Genomic DNA, 18223 nt, shown 5'->3' on the forward strand with positions numbered 1-18223 from the left:
TTTGACACATCGGTTGGAGTAATGTGAGATGTTATTTCTAGCTGTTAAATATCTACGTGACATTTTTGACATATCGGTTGGAGATGCTCTAAGAAAGAAATAGGATAATAACAATATAAAACTCCCAAAAACTATAGGGTCCATTTCAAGTTGAGGAAAAATATGTTTCAAATAAAAATACTTGGACCAAAAGCGCTTATGAGAAGAAACATTCCCAAATCATCCTCAAATCAAGGGAAAAAAAAATCAGGAATTAATCATATTTGTAGTAGTCAGTCAGTACTCTGTATAGTTGCACAATAATTATTGATTAACAGATTCCACAAAGATTATTAACAAACAAGACGGCAGCAAGGAAACGGGAAGAGAGAGAAGCTTCAACCCAAGACTAAAGTCTATATGATGAAGTAAACAAGAGGAACAACATGACCCTAGCTACTAGTAGTAGCTATCATTGTCTCTAAACTAAGCAAGCAAGTCTCAAGTAAAGAGTTTAGAGACAGCAACGCAGATTTCACAAAGACGCTTCAAATCAAGATTCATGGTGGTCAAAGGAGGATAAGTTGTCTTGACAACAACTTGGCAGTCATCCGCAGCAAGAGAAGCAGCACCTGCCCAATCAACGAGCTCAGAGAAAGTTTCCGAGTTGAGGTCGTTGTAGGCGGATGAGAGAGCAGAAACGGCCTTGTTGTAATCATGATAACATCGTCGGAGGACTTGCTGGGTAGGGCCTGTGTTTGCCTTTGCCTTTGCCTTTGTGTGCTTGAGCAGCTTGGCTATATGGTCTTGGGTGCTGGAGGCATTGAGGAATGCTAAGCGAAACGAGATGTAGGCAAGCACATAGCGATCAGCACTGGGCGTGCGTGGGTCCGTGTAAAGAGACTCCACACACAAGGAGTAACTGGAAGTTGAGTGACAGACCTCGTCCACAAGCTTAGTTGGCTGAATGCTACTAGTAGCACAGAAGATGAACAACGCCAAGCACACGCACACAATATGATATTTGAATGCCATTTCTCTTAATTATCACCTCCCTTCTTCTTCTGGGTTGGCTTGGCTTGGCTTGACTTGGAGAGAAGATGATGATGAATGGAGGGAGAGGGTGTGAGGAAACCCTGTGAACCCGTGAACCATTACGTATAGTTGTCATCGCCAAGGATGCAAAAAGACAAAGAGATTAACATCACAAGTGCCAGTAACGATGCATTTTCCAAATTAATGAAATTTCTTTCTTGTTTCGGTTACACAAATGCGTCACATTTCAGTGAATAATTAATGGTCATTCCGAAGCATTTCCAAATTTATGAAATTTCTTTATTTTTCGGTTACACGGAATTCTGCTGCATAGAGAAGAATCCAGGAGTCCTCTTATTAATGTTCAGGATCCATCTTTTCATTCTCCATCTGTACACTACCACTAGTTTCTCCCAAGTACTTTCTAGTAGTCCGAATAATGAGCTAACGATGTGTTTTAACTTTCCAATATGATAATGCAATTTTCTGAAATAGCAATGAGTTAGCTTGGAGTATCGCCACGGTGGCATCCCGTTACATGTAAGTCCTTCTCAATGAGTTGAGATTAAGATAAGTCAAGAATTTGACTCTCTCTCTCTCCAAATAATGAGCTAAAAATAATAATAAAAGTGTTTTACCACTCTCAACGTTAAAAGGCCCACACAAGTTCTAATTCGCATGCTAGTGTTTTACCACTCATGCTCCTTATGTTAGTGTTATAATTCTCTTCTTTCTTTTTTTTTTTTTCCTTTTTTTTTTAATTTATAAAAATAATAAAAATATTTTTTGGTCCAATAAATTGTCATTCTCAGTGTGAAAATACTTTAGCCCTTTCTATTATTGCTTTTTAATAATTATTTATTTACATACATGCGTCCGACTGATTTGCAGCTAGTAAGAATGGTCAGGACTTTTGTTTTTATTTTTTGGTTTTGGGGGTCATCAAACTTGTTGGATGTGAAGTTAGAATTAGTAGTACAAGTAGAACATTGATTGTTTGTTAAAAAATTGATAATTTTATTTAAGTAAATTTAGGTTTTAGCCAAAAAAAAAATTTATTTTGGAAAAAGCCAAATGTAAATGATTTCTTAGGAAACCCAAAAATAAATAAGGACAATTTTGTCCATTTTGGCTTCTTTTACAACATTTCTCTCCTTCGTGTTTTTCCAAAATCTCCTTTTTAGTTATATAAAAAATCTTCAAAGGACAAAATTATCCTCAATGAATACACGGATCATTTACCAACAGATCAACGTCATTGGATCCAGGATGGCCAACACATCCCTTCACCACGTGACCACAATGTCTTTATGCTCCTTTATAAGTTAAAAAATAAATACATATAAAAAAATTACGCCTTTATGCACCTCCTGCGGTTCAAATTTCACATTAATGCATGAGTTCAAATTATGAAAAAGACAGCTGTCAATGGGCTAAACAGCATTTATACATACTCGATGTCGTTGCACCATCCATCCCCCATCTCCTCAATTAATAAGGATAGCTACTCCATCCAACCAGCTCTCGTACCCATTATCTTAAGCTTAATAATAGTATTTTGATTTGCCTAATCTAAAATCAATCTTCCTCCGACTGTTGATAGGGAAGCTACCATATCTTAATTACAGAAGTGGTTCAAAATGATACTAGATGCCATGACTAGCACAAGCACAACCACAACCACGACGAAAAACACAAACTATATGGTGAAAAAATTTAGCTTCCAATAATTTACAAGTACATGTGAGTTCTGCAGATATGTAACCATAACTTATGACTCCAACATGAAATGCCTAGTTAGGAAAAATGAAACGAAAAAAACAATATTCAAAATGTGTACAGAAAGAATAAAGCTTTGAAGCTGATACTTAAGGACAAAAAGTGCCTACAAAGAGAGGGAGAGTGAGAGAGAGAGGCAAACCTGTCACATTTTACAGCTTAGAAGGTGTTGCACAGAACACTTCAAACATACCATAAGTGCCATTCTATGGATTGATATTGCACTCTCGCATATACATATGATCATAATCAACATATTTTACCCAGTAATTTCGGTATTTGGGTATGCCTATCTCAAGCCACGGTTTCATGTTGCCATTATAGTGTATAACAGCTGCTCGATCAATTTCCTTCTGGTTAACACTAGGGTTATAACCAAGGCCCAGCACATGGCAGGAGCGATCGAGTGGGTATGTGCGTTTCCAAAATGTTATGAGCCCAGGTGGTAGGGTTCCCAACTTCCACAATTGTCTATCATGATTCTGTGCAAAAAAGAAAACTTCGTTCAGAACTGTAAACAACATCAAACAAGCCAGTAAAGTCTAGCTTTCATAGCAGAGAAGGCTGGGAAGCAACAAGCAAGAATCTTAGAGCTATGAAAATATTGGTCTAAAGAAAGCCTATATCCAATCTCCAAAGCACCAAATCTCTAAATAAATAAAGATGTTAACCTAAGAGTTTAAGAGACAATCCTTGATTGATGGCTATGGTGCTCGCAGAGTCAGATAGTTTCCAATCAAGATTTTAAAAAAAATTTATTTCAAGTGAACAGTTAAGTGAGTTAAGTGTGAGTGATATTCAAATAGTCAAATCAATCATTTTAAATTTCCATGAAAACAAAATCTGAAACCATTTTCCTTACCAGCTCCTGCCATCTGTGGTACACCTCTGTGATGTTTTGCTTCTTCCATTCCTCCAAATCAAAGATATTCATTCCATATGCCCATCCACAAGCATGAGCATCAAAATTCTTTGAGATAAGAGGATTTGAAAAGTTAAGATACCGATCAAAGCGATGGAAGCTTTCTCCACAAGTCTCCACAGCCCCATTAACATTTCCCTTCAAGTCAAGGGCCCAGAGCCCAGTAAGATCCTTCTGCACAACTACATCATCATCCAGGAACAGAACTTTGTTGAGCTTTGGAAAGACCTCTGGAAGGTAAAAGCGGAGATGGTTCAGGATAGACAAGTACTTTGGGTTTCGAAACTTCAAATTTGAATCAGAATTGGCCCGATGAGTCCTAAAGTAATAATCTATCATGGATGCAGAACCCAACTGCTTCAGAACCGGACTGTAACTTGAGTTCAACCATGTAAATTCTTCAATGTTTTGAACCTGAATAGTGGCCTTGCCCGGTGGATTTACTAAAAACCACATTCTCATTGCAGCATAATTGAGCCTATCAGTGACAATATGGAAAACATGATTTGCAGGGTCCTGTAGAGGTTCCAAGCAAAGTAGTCAGTTAGAGATCTCAACCAAAATTGAAAGGTCCCAGACATGAATTATAGATTCTTGATTAGTACTCCAAGGTTTTTTTTTTTTCAACCTTCATCGTTCTTTATATTCGTTTTACTTGGGAGTTAGAACTGGGACAACAGAAAAGGAAGAAGAAGAAGAAAACACAAGGATCACAATATGCGGATACCTTAGCATGCGTGACAGTTGAGTTTACAACAACCGCTGCAGCCAATACATTGTCTGAGAATAGTGCATAATGGTACAGCAGGGGATCTTCTAGTTTCTCTTGATTGGGAAAGATCTGTTGAGAAGAATTTAAGGTATAGTATTCAGTGGTAAGGCGCAATGGAAGACAGTGAAGTCCCTTGGGAAGTGTTTTTGCCGTCAATTGTGTCAAGAACGTAGTCTGCTTCCTGTGCACCCGGAGTTGCTCTTCCATTGAATGAAGCATAGCTCGAAGCTTTTTCACCATAGCTGCGCAGTCGTCTTGAATCTGCTTACCTTTAGTCAATGTCTGTTCCATTGCCTTCAACTTATCGTAGGCGCTGTATTAAGATAAACAATTATTACAAACAGAATAAAGAAAACGAATTTTTTGGTAGAATTAGAAACATAGTGAAAGATAGACAGTAACTTTTTTTTTTTTTTTGAGGACCTTTCCTATTGAGAGGGGCGATAGTATACTAAACTCACACACACTACACGGATGCTAGGACCCGAACCCAGGACCTGGTCTGAGGGAGTAAATACTCCAAGCCACTACACTAACCAATAAGGATACCAACAAACATATTCATAAACAAAAAGGAAAGACAAACTTGAGTAAGGTAGCAAAGTTAATTTCATTTAAGAGAAAACATACTTCCTTGGCAGGTCAGAATCCTTGGTTGCCTCCCAAAGTGCTTTTTGAACTTCTTTTATTCGCAGTCGAAGCTCCCTTGTGAAATGGGGGTTGTTTCTTGTGGCTGGAAGAGATAGGTAGACCTTTGCCCTGATGAGCTGGTCTTTAAGATGTCGTACCCGAACATCTGGAACAGCTGTTTCATCATTCTGTTTTTCAGTCATAGTTTTCTTGGGTTTTCTTTGATCAACCCTGCTGGATGTTTGAGTGGATTGTCGCTCATTCTTTATTTCCTGGAAGTAGAAGCAGTGCCATAAAAGAACAGAGAAATAAGAAATATGAATCGACCTTTTCTCAAATTTCAATAAGGAAGAAAAGTCGCAAGCAATTTAGTGCAAGAAATGGATTCAATTTAGTGCGGAAAACATGTGCATTTGGCAATTAGAAGTTTTCAAAAGTGCAACCATTTCCAAACACTTAGGAGGACCATTGGTATAAAGGGAAAGCGGAACAATTGGTACCGTAGTTTGAGAGGCATTATCAACATTTTGCTCAGAAGCACCACCTCCTTTGGCATGTAAGTCAGACATAAACTGGTTTCCTTGCTCAAGTGTTTGAGTGACCTGTCTGATGGGATTATCTGTTTGAGACAGATTTTGGTCGTTGGTGGTAGATAACACTCTAGCGGATACATGCTCCATGGAGTCCACTGAAGGCCCATCTAAGAAATAAGATGGGGAAGCGATTTAGAATACACCAAGATTGATTATAAGGGAAAAAAATCACAGAAATGATAAATAAATAAAAGAAGCATTGCAGGTAGGAAAGTTAAAAGAGTAAAATGATAACCTTTATGAATGTGATTGGGGTGGGCGGAGCTCCCCCTTGTCTCTGGATATGAATTAGTGGAGTTGTCGGAATATACCACTCCGACAGGTTCTTTAAGGGTTGTGGATGATTCCTACGATCAGGAAAAATAAATAAATAATTTAATGGATGAAAGTTGAGTCCTTCAAACATGGAAAATTTCCTTCTCTAGCTTTTTATTTATTTATTTATTATTTGGTTCTGAAACTACAAAAAGGAACAAGGAAGAGTAATTAAAAATAGGGACCTGGGGAAGCAGATTTAGACGGCCTGTATGAGCATTAGCAGCCTGTGTAGAAATTTCAAGGTTAATTTTAAATTCATCCAGCAATAACTAGAGATCGGAAAACAAATGCAAAACAACTTACAACGGCTGTAACATCTTCAACAAAATCGTCTCCAGCTGCAGAGGAGGCATTGGGATTTAGGGATTAGGGATTCGGCATTGGGATTTGAACAGGGAAAAATAAATAGTCCAATCCAATAGTAGAATTTATAATGAGAACAACTTACAGGAGGAAGAGGAGACCTGGAAGGACCCGAGACGATCAGTGTAGAGTATAATGGGAGCAATCACCGTTACAAACAACATCCCATCACCACATTCCTCACCATCATCTTTCCTAAAATTAAAATTTTTAAATTAAAAAAAAATTAAACAAGGCAGCCCCAGCACACAGAGGCAGAGGCCAATCCTCTCTCTTTTCGCCTTTTGGAGCAAACAGCCGCCGCACCTCCCTCCTAATCACAGGTTTCTCCGGTGGATTGACTATTATCCTTCCTCCCTTCCTCCATCCTAAAATTAAAAACCTTGTTTTTCAGCCGTAGGATCTCTCTGTCACTGACATTTCATAAACTGCTACAAGCAAAGCAAAGCAAAGGATAAATTACAAGCTTTACTTACAAAGACAATGGGGCGAGGGCAGACAGAGAAAATAGACAAAGAAAGTCGGCGCCTGTTGATAATTTCTGAATACAATATAAATGGAATGAATGAGTGATAGACAAAGCCTACTACTCATATCATACCTGCTAATAATACCACGAGAAATATTCCGGCTTCCGCCAAAGCTATCTAAAATAAAAATTCTAAAAAGTAATATAGAAAATACATTTAAATTTTTGTTTTTGCTACAAATAGAAAATATAAATTGAATTATAAGTTTGACACTTTTTCTTTTTCTGCAAAACTCTACTTTATAATTTTTTTTAAAGTTTTTTGTATATGTGTGTGGTGTACATTGCTATGCACTCACAGGTTTTATCAATATGAGCTGTTTAATCAGGCATTAAGTTATACACATGTCAAAATTACAAACATTTTAAGGTTTTGATGGTTTATTTATACAATTTGCATTATATAAATACATACGATTTCGCATTGTAGTCATATTTGTAAATATTATGACATTTTAATTAAATTAAATTTAATAATTTTTTTTAATTTATAAGTTATTAACATATTTTAATTAATGTGATTGTATATTTTATTTGTCACATAAACTAATATAAGAATGTGATATTAGCATTAGTTTTTGAAATGCCATAATATTTTTAGTATTTAAAGAAAATAGAGAAGTGAGCGTTTCACCTAAAAAAATAAAAATAAAGAAGTGAGCGTATTCACGGGCAGGCCGCGCCAACTACACGTGAGGGACCACCACATGAGTCAGCATCAAGACACGCGTGATTGACGGCTGTTTATTTGCATTTTAACTGAAATCTGAAAAGTGAAAATGAACTGGAACACAACACACATGATCATGAGCACTGGACCGGACTGGACTGGACACAGCAAAGTCAGCTTCTGATCAATCAAAGAGAGCAAAGTAATTGAAGTAAACGAAACGAGATCACAAATGCACATTGCACAACAGTCTCTCTCTCTCTTAACTTATAATTTTTTAAGTTGATCTTTTCGGGCCTGCTTGGTTGGGTGATTTCTTTTTTGTAATCTCTCTTTTTCACATTTGAAAAAAAAAAAAGAATCAAATCACTCTATAATTTGAAATGTATGGTTCATTATCTAATAAATTTTTAATGGATACCGTAAGAAGGCCCCCCAGGGACACATCAAGCATGAGCTGAGTCCTGACCAACATAACAGAACAGTCATGGAGCTCTTCTTGGAGCACCGAAGAGTGTCGGCAGCACAAGCACAACAATATTAGTAGCTGCCCGCTGCCCGCCAGCCTCGCTTCCTTTCGCTGGGCCATTCCCATTTCGTAACCACTTGATTTTCATTCCTTAAATTTCACACTTACTTTTTCTATAAATTTTTAATTATTTTAACTAATCTCACCCGCCTCGTATAATCTCATTCTTAAAACATGCACACTTGTGTTTCATGCTAATTAATTAACAAGCACATTTCTGTTATAATTAACTTCTGAAGAGGTATTTTAACGAGTCGAGGTATTTTATAATTAATTTTTGGACGGAAGGCTGGCTCTTAACTCGGGAATGGGACAATGACAAGTTTTTATGGTTCTAATTCTAAGAAAGAATACATACACTAGAGACTTACAGAGAAAAATAAAATTGTCCTTACCCTTTGCAAATTTAAGAAATTGTGCATAGAGAGAGAGAGAGAGTGGTTGTGGAAATTCATAGGCAGTGCAGAGTTGTTAGAAATAATGAAGGAATCACTTGGTTGGTAAATTGATGATGCTAATGATTGTAATTGTAGAGTATAAAAGAAGAGTGCCACTGCCTCACTGCCAGCCAGCCAGCCACTGTGATGATTTTCCATTTTGAAGCAAACAATCTAGTTGAAAAACTTTTGAGTCCTTTGATTGATTCATTTCCAATTGGTTTTGGTTTTGGTTTTAATAACAAACAGAATAGCAAGAGACCCAATATGAATTAATTGGACAATAATAAATCACAAAAGTGTAACACAAATGGCAGAGGAGTGTAAACAAGAAAAAGGAAAAAGGAGATGGAGGGAGAGAGACGGGTGGGTGGCTGGCTACCTTTACACAATATTGAGTGAGTAATCGATCCTTTGGTAAGTAGTCCCATCTGGGTCTGCCTCTGGCTACATATCCACCCCCCTTGTTGCACTTGCATTGCATTTACATGCCCAAGTTTATCTTCTGTTTATGTGACATAACGCGCAGTTAATAATAATAATAATAAGAATAATAATAATAATATAAACTTAATTAGATGGGCTGTTGATGAAGGGGCTGATTGAGCAGGAAGGTCCAAATGCAATCCGCACCCTCATTCTCCAAGCCATCATCATCTTGATTAAGATCTCGAGGACTTGGCCTTGCATCTTCCTCAAGCTTGTCCTTAGCTGGAGGAAAGTCTAGGAGTAGTTCCTGATGATCGGATTGATCATGAGTCTGATAGAAACACCGCCCTGCCGCCGAGAAAGAAAATTGATCATCAATACTTATACCATGACCAGGATTACTACTAGTCGTAAAGGTGGGTGTGTCATTCAGTGCCAGTACTGGTGATGAGAAGACGTCCTCAAAATTAATCCACTCCTCCGATTGGGAGATTATACCATCTTTCAGCCACGGAAAATCAAATACTCCTAATGCGCAGTGGGATTCTGATGATGTCTTACAACAGCTACTGGTACTGCTGCTGCTGTCCTTGTATTCGAGGACGTCATTTTTCAAGTCCAAAATACCATAATTAATGGGACCATCTTTTGTCTTTGCATGCTTCTCTCTCTCTGAAGAAGAAGAAGAAGAGGAAGAAGAAGAAGAAGAAGGGGAAGAATTATTGTGGCCTTCGTCTCCTTCTCTTACTCTCTTCTTGCTGTCACGCTCCATTTATATAATGAAAGCCTTAATAAGTTCCTGCTCATGAAAAATATATAGGAAAGCTCATTATGTAATGTATAGAAATAATAATATAGAGGAACAAAATTATACAAACTCTGGGAGCGAGAGCTCTACTCATCATAATAATATAGGTTTAACTATAGATTACATGTATACATATACATATATATATATATATTATATGAAAAAACTACTCATACTAATAATAAAATACACAGCTTAAACTTGATTCATAATCAGCAAGGACATGCTAAAATCAGATGGGTGAATTCCTAGCTAGATGCTTCAAAAGTTGGCAATGGTATCGTATGCCTAATGAAATTAATTGCAAAATAAATCAAATGAATGCATATGCATCTGAATGCGCACACAAGAACCCTTGTGACCTTGAGATTCAAAGCTAGAATTATTGAAATGGTACAAGAAAGAGCGAGTCTGATCTGATGGAAATGGTGGAACTTTGAATATCAATTTTATATCAAACTTGTTTTGTTGTTTTTTTTTTTGCATTCATTACGTACCTGTAACCTGTATTGGGCTTTGGCAGAGGCAGTTTGTATATCTGGAGCTGTCGAATGTATGAAACGTCCGCTGAAGAATGATGATTACAAAAGAGTTTTGCTCACACGCTACGCGATTTTAAGCTAAACCGTCTCTAACCACACACACAGACACACTCCTTCATCACGCCTTTTACCCGCCCATCTCTCTCTCTCTCCATCAAGAATGAAATGAAACAGATGGGTTGGGTTAGTTCCTCTTTTTGCGTTCCTTTCCTTTCTCTCTCGCCTCTCTATTTTTTCAGTTTCCAACTTCCAAATACCACAGGCAAAGGCATCCACCCCCACATCCTTTTCTCCCTTGCTTTTTCTTCCTCCGTTTTGTCTCCACTAGTTTTGCCACGTCATAAACACCCCAAGCAAGCAATGTAAGTTTAGTTCATACCATTTCACTTTTGGGCTTTCAATCCATTTATTCCAACAAAAAGAAAACACCTTCATTCATTCTATCGTATTGTTCAACATTGCTACACATTAGTGACAGACAGCAGAGAACTATCACAATCTTTTCTTGTTTCTGTCACTCGGGCATTGCTCACCTCCAAATTCCAATACAGTAGACTTTTCAATGCTCCGGTTGAGACGAATTCAAATATCTAAGAAAAGAAATTTTTTACAATGTAAGATATGACCGACTTTATCTACATTGCCAATGTGATGTGATCTCTAACTGAAATTTCCAGAAATTTGTACAATTATTACATTGGAAGCTTGAAATTTTTGCTCTCATCCAATGAGAAAAGAGCGAATATATCCTCAATCGTATTCAACAAATGTTAGTCTGCCCTCAATTGTATTCAATAGAAGAAATTCTGCATATCATGACTGTGCCAAAGGATATAATTTGATCCTTTTCTGATAAATTGAATAATTTCATCATCTTTTGGAGGGCTCTTCATAGGTTTTCGCCTCTGACTGCTTACCGTATGTGGAAACCTCACAGGTCAGGTAGTAATCCATGATCTTCTTCACTAAATAAAAACTTCCATCGAAGCTTTCATCTGTCCTTATGACATTCTCGATGTTCTCACAGCACTTAGGCACACATTTTTCCTCTGCTGCGCATAGCTCACAGATACAGTTGGGCAAATAATGTGAAGTTGCTTCCAGAATGGGAGGCTCAAGTTCCTCTTCTCAATTTAAAGAGGAAGACTGTCGCATCACAGATCACAAGCACATGAATCACAAGGACCCAAACACGAACAGTCAGGTAAAGGATTAGTTTTGTATGCAATGCAACTAGCCACATGCAATTAGCACTACCAATAGTCCCTACAAGAACAAGAGCCATCGCGGAAATGATGGAACCGGTTTGTATCTCTCACAATGATTTCTCTCCCTTCCACCTTTGAGACGTACTTGATTGCCGAATGACAATCACCACAAACCCTGATGTTCTTCTTGATCCGAATGGTGGATCCTGGAGTAGTGTTAAGAAGCGCAAATGCTAGAGCAAGCTTCTCACTATGGTACTGCAACTTGACTTCCCTCTCCTGCTGGTCCACAAAGAAAAGAACATGGCTAGTGTCTGGGACGTATCCAATCTCCTTAATCTTCCCACTAATCGTCTCCCACATCTGAAGGATCTCTACTCTTTGAGGGTGAGCATCATCATTTGCCACAAACATGTGGACTGCATTCTCAATCTCCACCCAACTACAAGCAGGTTCTTTTTTCACCCCACAATCTTTCATCAACTTTCTCACTCTTGCAGCGTCACTCAATCTGCCAGCAGAGGCATAGATATTAGAAAGTAACACATGGGGGCCTGAATCATGGGGATCAAGCTCAAAAACTCGTTCAGCAGCATAAGCGCCCAAGTCTATATTCTTGTGCATCCTACAAGCACCTAACAAGGCTCCCCAAACAGCTGCAGTGGGTTCAATCGGCATTTCTCTTATGAACTTCTCAGCTCGATCAAGTAGACCTGCACGGCCAAGAAGATCAACAATTGTCACATAGTGTGAAATCTGCGGTTCTATGTTGTAACTTTTCATCAAGTCAAAATAATATTGTCCCTCGTCCAAGAGACCAGCATGGCTGCAGGCAGTAAGAACACAAAGAAAGGTTATATCATTAGGTTGGATTCCAATTCTCAGCATTTCTTCAAACCGCTGTACAGTTTCCTGTCCAAGCCCATGCTGGGCGTATCCAGTAAGCATAGAATTCCAAGAAACAATGTCTTGTCTAACCAACCTGTCAAAAACCTTTCTTGCATCCTCAATGCTGCCTGATTTGGCATACATGTCAAGAAGAGTATTCCCGACAAAAGCAACAAGCTTAGCACCCGATTTTATCATGTGGGCGTGAACCCACTTGCCTTGCTCCATAGACCCTGCACTGGCACAGGCAGTAAAGACGCTAGAATAAGTGAAATGTGTGGGTTTAAATCCTTCCCTGAGCATCTTCCCGAGCAACCTGAGAGCATGCTCTCCTTGAGCCTTCCTGGCATGCCCAGCAATCAAAGCATTCCAAGACACCTCATTCTTGGTCTCCAGAGAGTCAAAGATCAACTGGGATTCATCCATATGGCCCCACCTAGCATACATGTCCACAAGAGAAGTGCCCACATAAACATTGGTATCAAAACCGTACTTAAGGCAATAAGTGTGAAGCTGCCTGCCGTGCTCGTTGTTATCATCAGACACAGCACCAGCAGCCTTGAACAAGCTAGACAAGGTGAACTGATTGGGTTCCAGGCCACGGAGGAGCATTTGAGGGAACAAAACAAGTGCATCCTGAGGTCGATCATATTGAGAATAGCCAGAAATCAAGGCAGTCCAAGTGACCAAGTCCTTGCAAGGCATTTGATCAAACAGGTTACGAGCGTCTTCCAAACTACCGAATTTGACATACATGTTAAGGATGGTGTTGTGGATGGGAAGGTCATCTTTAAAGTGGGAAGTAAGGATGTGAGCGTGCACAATTCTTGCTTGTTGAAGTCTGCCCATCTGGGTACATCTGTTTAGCAACTTATTGTACAGAGTCCGGTCCGCTTCCAAAGAACCGCGATTAACCAAGTCCAGAACATGAAGCCCTGTTCCCGAATTGTGGAGGCTCTTGCGAAGAAGGTCCTTATCTTGGATGATATGGGAAGCGTACCAGTCTTCGCCTTCTGAAATTTCTTCCGAGTCCGTGCAGGAAGCCCGAGTTGCAGACGTCCTCAACTGTGCCGCCGATAATGAAAGTTTCTGAATGCCAACAGCAGCAGCATTCTTGTACAAGTACAAGACCTTGGATTTGGATTTAGATATACGTCTTGACATATCAGATTACAAAATCTGAACAAAGCTAGCTCCTCAAATAATATTCAATCACTAAACTGGCCGAATAGGCGTATGTATGTTCATAGCGTACACCGATTAGTTTCTGTTAAGACTTTTTTTTTATGGTTCGAAATCTGACATCATTAAAAGCCAAATAGGGATAGGGATTATTGATTCAACCTTTTTCCTTCCATTTCCTATCATTTCTGAATTAATGTTATTGATTTTTCCGAACCCTAGAAGATCTTGAGAGTATAAGCATATGTGTGGATGTAATATATAATAAGAGTATAATTTAAATGGTATATTTAAATCATACTCTTATTATTGTATTCCAACATAATGGTGTTTTTGTTAGGACCGCGCATGTGGCCGTAATGTATGTGTGACCAACATAAATGGAATCATTTATTTTGAGGAATCACAAATGATTTTTCCCATTTTGTGGTTTCAATAATGAATTTTCCCATTTTAGGGTTTCGCTAATGAATTTCGCATTTTAGGGTTTCACCAATGAATTTTGCATTTAGGAATTTCGTCAATGAATTTTTTGCATTTTGGGGCTTGACATAAATTAACGCATTTTGAGGTTTCCCTAATGAGTTTTTGAATTTTGGGGTTTCGTCAATAAATTTTCACATTTTGGGGTTTTCTGAATGAATTTTCACATTTTGGTCACAAATGAATTGTCGAATTTTGGGGTTATGTTAATGAATTTTCACATTTTAGGGTTTCATGAATAAATTTTCACGTTTTAGGGTTTCATGAATGAATTTTCGCATTATGGGACTTCACATGAATTTTAGCATTTTCTGGTTTCAAGAATGAATTTTCGCATTTTCTGGTTTCGTGAATGAATTTTCGCATTTTAGGGTTTCGCTAATGAATTGTCGCATTTTGAGGTTTCATCAATGAATTTTCACATTTTGAGGTTTTGTCTAAGAGTTTTTTGCATTTTGAGGTTTCGTCTACTAGTTTTTCTCATTTTGGGGCATTACAAAGGAATTTTCGCATTTCATGGTGTCAAGAACGAATTTTTGCATTTTGTGATTCCAAGAATGAATTGTCGCATTTTGGCCTAGTGAAACCTTAAAATGCAAAACTCATTGACGAAACTCCAAAATGCAAAACTCATTGACGAAACTCCAAAATGCGAAAATTCATTGGGGTTACAACCAGAAATGTTTTGATAGTTGATACCACATTTTCATTTTTCAAATGTTTTCTGGGATTCGTGTAGCCTAATCCTTCGGTCGATATGTTGGAAAAACATAAAAATAAAAGGGGATATTCGTGGAACGACCATTTCCAATTCAAGACAAGAGAACGGAAAAGGAAAAAAAAAAAAATTCATAAATTCATAATTCAAGGCCACCAATTGTAGTGTGGCTACTGACTGCAGGACTCGTTATTTGTTATTTTGAACAACACCAATAAAGCATAGAATAATGAGTCTCTCTCTATTCACAATCTGCAGTTTCATTCAACAGAGTTAACTTCAAATGACTTTAATTTACAATCAAATTAGAACATCAAGAAGAATTATACAGATATTTCAATTTTAAAAAGGATTCATAATCTTCATATTTAACCACCAAAAAAGTTATAGAAAAAAAAAAATCAAGAACGTAAAATACACCAGATAAGTTGCATTCATGTGAAAAATGAAATCAAACTTCAACTGCAACAGCCTCCAGCTTGAGAGGAAGAGCCATCTCTGCCTCCTGATGGCCCCGGAATTCCACCATATCCAACTTTTATGCCATAAGACTGAAACAAGACCAAGATTTGAGAATAAAGCCCATACGGCTCTCATTCATTCAATACTACAAATTGTTTACTTTGTCTCTGAATATTCGCCGGAAGGAATTTCTTGTTCATTTTGACTTTATTGTGATATTGCCTATTTATTGCAGGTCCAATAAGTAGTGGTTTAATGTACCAGTAACTATACAAAGAGAATGACATGATAGGTATAAGGTAATAATTAGTGATGGTGGAACAATTTCAAATCTTTTCAGAGAGCCAATACTTCGAAACATGAGCCCAACCCAGTCTCATCTCTACATTATTATAGAGATTTCAACAGAATACTCTATATATTTCAAGTGTGAGCTTACCCATTACATTTGCAGACTGCTCTAAATTCTAAGCAAGGATAATTAGCAATCATATAAGAAATTTACTCTGCAATCAATCAGAACAAGATGCATTCACATAATGGCTCCATGGACCACACAGTCTTTTTTTTTTATCATTACCCTAGACATTCACAAAATGCTCCATTCAAGCAGATTTTGAGATTTTTTTACATGTTTTACTAAAATGCCGACTAAAAGGTTAGGAGGACATGTAAGGAAGAATACAAAAAGAAAGAAAGCTAACCTCATTTGATACATCAAAAACTCCATCTTGAATCTTCTTGTATATGGTTGCAGCAGTTTTTATAAATGCCTGAACGAAAAATAACCAGTATTAATAAAGGCAAAATCAAACATCACAAAGGGATTGGGTTTTCTTAACAAAACAGTGTCCATCAAAAAGGCAATCTATTGTCACCTCCTCAACATTCTGAGCAGTTTTAGCAGAGGCCTCCATAAAGATCAGCCCATGCTCCTTTGCAAACTGTTCCCCTTCCTCTGTACTCACAGCCCGTCTGTGAGCAAGATCACACTTATTACCAATTAACATTATTGTCATGTTTGCATTTGCATGTTGCCTCGCGTCCTCTAACCAGCTAGCCAAGTGATTAAAAGTTTCCCTCCTAAGAGTAAAAACAATGAACTATTGTCATCAACAGTGCCTTGACATGCCGCATAAATATAATAAATATATATGTTAAATCAAGCAAGCTGTGTAATGCTCTTTAACTAGACTTGTACATCGATGTAGTGGGATCTGGCTTGGGTTTGTACTTTTCCATTGCATTAGGCAATACTGCAAAAGCCTTATTATGCCTAACCCCACTGGATTGAGGAATTATGAGATGTGTGAATTGTGATAGAAACATCTACTCCGAATGCAAATGAGTAGTACCAAAATATACACTCGTAGAACCTTGTAATGGATCAATGCAGAAACAATGACATTTTACTCAAAAAACCACAGGACCATTATTGAAGATGACACAATAGTCTCCCTCAGTAATACCTACCAAATGGCGGTAAAAAAAAGTGTAATAGTGTACAACAATAGAGCAACAAACAATCGATGTACTATCTTAAAAAAGAAAGAATTATCGTAGTTGATAGATACGTTTGTGTTGTGTCCAAGACAATTGAGAATGAGATTAGAATTGAAACTATACCTGGTGATGTCATACACAAGCAACGCACCGGCAGCCCCTCTGTAGTAGGACCGTGTAATGGATCTGAAAGACTCTTGGCCCGCCTGATATATTATTATTATTGCATATTTGCAAACAAAATTGTGAATAGAAAAGCTTTAACAAATTCATAGCAATTAAGCATATATTCCATAAAATTAACATTAAACCAGGAGTGAATTTACAAACCGTGTCCCAAATTTGGAGTTTGATTGGTTTGTTGTCGATGGTGATCATCCTGGCTCCGAACTCAACACCAATGGTTAAATCGTGCACTGGCTGGAACCTCTTGTCGGTAAACTGAAGAAGAAGACATGATTTTCCAACTCCTGCACAACACAACACAACAAATCAGTTATTAATTAATTACTCGGAAAAGAAAACAAAAATCCAAAACAGAAATTTAGCAAATCGCAAATCAAAGGAAGGATAAAAAGAAGTTGATCATGTTGTCGATTACGATTACGAAGGAATAATAAATAAATCTAAGCAATTAGAATTACGAAGTACCAGTATCGCCGATGATGATGTACTTGAATAAATACGCGTAAGACATTCTTCCCTCACTTAAGTCTTATCTATAAACAAACACAAATTTGAGTGAGATAGATCCTTCTCTCGGCTGGGCGGACTAGTTTGAATGATGTATGATGCCAAGCAGTCGGTAATTTCAATTGAATTCCGATTCCAATAGAAAATACAACTTGGTTTTGTTCGTGTGTATTTATACAGGAACAGGAGATCGACAAGGGAGAAGAAACCGAAACAAGAGAGGAGAGGAAAGGGAGGTCAGACAGACAGAGCAAGACCAAAAGCAAAACAGTTTGCAGCGAAGCAATGCGCCTTCTATACACTTCCGCTCTCCGTCCTCGCTGTCATTTCCTCCTCCACGTACATCACCCACTGACCCACCCCGTTTAGGCCCCAACTCAAAAAAACACAAAAAACAATTACCCCGTACGTTGGTCCAAATTGATCCAATTTGGGCCGTCTCTCATTTCACGGCCCATTCGCTTCTTTTAATATAGAGACTCTGGGAGGGAATCGATATATATATATATATATATATATATATTTAGTACAAACGATAGTTTAAACTAAAAATCAACTAAACGATAGTGACACAACTAATGTCATGAGACTTAAATCTGAAACCTCTGATCTGCAAGTTTAAACCCTTTTTCACTAGGTCTAATCGGTCGGTAGGTTTGAGAGTGTTATTGACAGCATTAAAAGACGTTTGCAAATAACCAATACTATACTATTTAGTATTTGTTTGGTTAAAATAAACCAACAATGAGTT

At 37.8% G+C, this 18223-nt stretch overlaps 5 protein-coding genes across 7 annotated transcripts; all 5 read right to left on the minus strand.

Moving 5' to 3' along the window:
- Positions 1-292: 292 nt before the first annotated feature.
- On the minus strand, positions 293-1132 carry LOC103324407 (cell wall / vacuolar inhibitor of fructosidase 2-like). The gene has a single exon (XM_008226461.3). It carries the CDS (start codon positions 1012-1014, stop codon positions 481-483), a length of 534 nt encoding a protein of 177 aa, XP_008224683.1. The 5' UTR covers positions 1015-1132; the 3' UTR covers positions 293-480.
- Positions 1133-2718: 1586 nt separating this feature from the next.
- Positions 2719-7067, minus strand: GAUT4 (galacturonosyltransferase 4). Of its 3 annotated transcripts, none has more exons than XM_089047764.1 (10): positions 6993-7067; positions 6477-6819; positions 6332-6366; positions 6211-6252; positions 5946-6057; positions 5618-5817; positions 5118-5389; positions 4443-4800; positions 3656-4231; positions 2719-3275 (listed from the first exon to the last, which is right to left on the minus strand). In XM_089047764.1, exons 2-10 carry the CDS (start codon positions 6553-6555, stop codon positions 3000-3002), a joined length of 1950 nt encoding a protein of 649 aa, XP_088903890.1. In that variant the 5' UTR covers positions 6556-6819; positions 6993-7067; the 3' UTR covers positions 2719-2999. The 3 variants fall into 3 exon arrangements, with proteins under 3 accessions (XP_088903890.1, XP_008224657.2, XP_008224656.2); XM_008226435.2 differs by having other exon boundaries at positions 6477-6759; positions 6868-7005; XM_008226434.2 differs by having other exon boundaries at positions 6477-7008.
- A 1740-nt stretch (positions 7068-8807) lies between these two features.
- LOC103324386 (DNA binding / transcription factor) lies at positions 8808-10588 on the minus strand. Its single transcript, XM_008226432.3, has 2 exons — positions 10291-10588; positions 8808-9784 (listed from the first exon to the last, which is right to left on the minus strand). The coding sequence occupies exon 2, from the start codon at positions 9755-9757 to the stop codon at positions 9131-9133; it is 627 nt and encodes a 208-aa protein (XP_008224654.3). The 5' UTR covers positions 9758-9784; positions 10291-10588; the 3' UTR covers positions 8808-9130.
- Positions 10589-10740: 152 nt separating this feature from the next.
- Positions 10741-13858, minus strand: LOC148918328 (Tetratricopeptide repeat (TPR)-like superfamily protein). Its single transcript, XM_089048957.1, has one exon. It carries the CDS (start codon positions 13593-13595, stop codon positions 11589-11591), a length of 2007 nt encoding a protein of 668 aa, XP_088905083.1. The 5' UTR covers positions 13596-13858; the 3' UTR covers positions 10741-11588.
- A 1171-nt stretch (positions 13859-15029) lies between these two features.
- LOC103324385 (ras-related protein RABB1c) lies at positions 15030-17742 on the minus strand. The gene is made up of 6 exons (XM_008226431.3): positions 17431-17742; positions 17110-17249; positions 16903-16985; positions 16155-16359; positions 15981-16049; positions 15030-15365 (listed from the first exon to the last, which is right to left on the minus strand). Exons 1-6 carry the CDS (start codon positions 17474-17476, stop codon positions 15273-15275), a joined length of 636 nt encoding a protein of 211 aa, XP_008224653.1. The 5' UTR covers positions 17477-17742; the 3' UTR covers positions 15030-15272.
- Between the last annotated feature and the right edge of the window lie 481 nt (positions 17743-18223).

This window comes from Prunus mume, linkage group LG3 (assembly GCF_029339155.1).
Source record: "Prunus mume cultivar Tortuosa linkage group LG3, ASM2933915v1, whole genome shotgun sequence".
Taxonomy (NCBI): Eukaryota; Viridiplantae; Streptophyta; class Magnoliopsida; order Rosales; family Rosaceae; genus Prunus; species Prunus mume.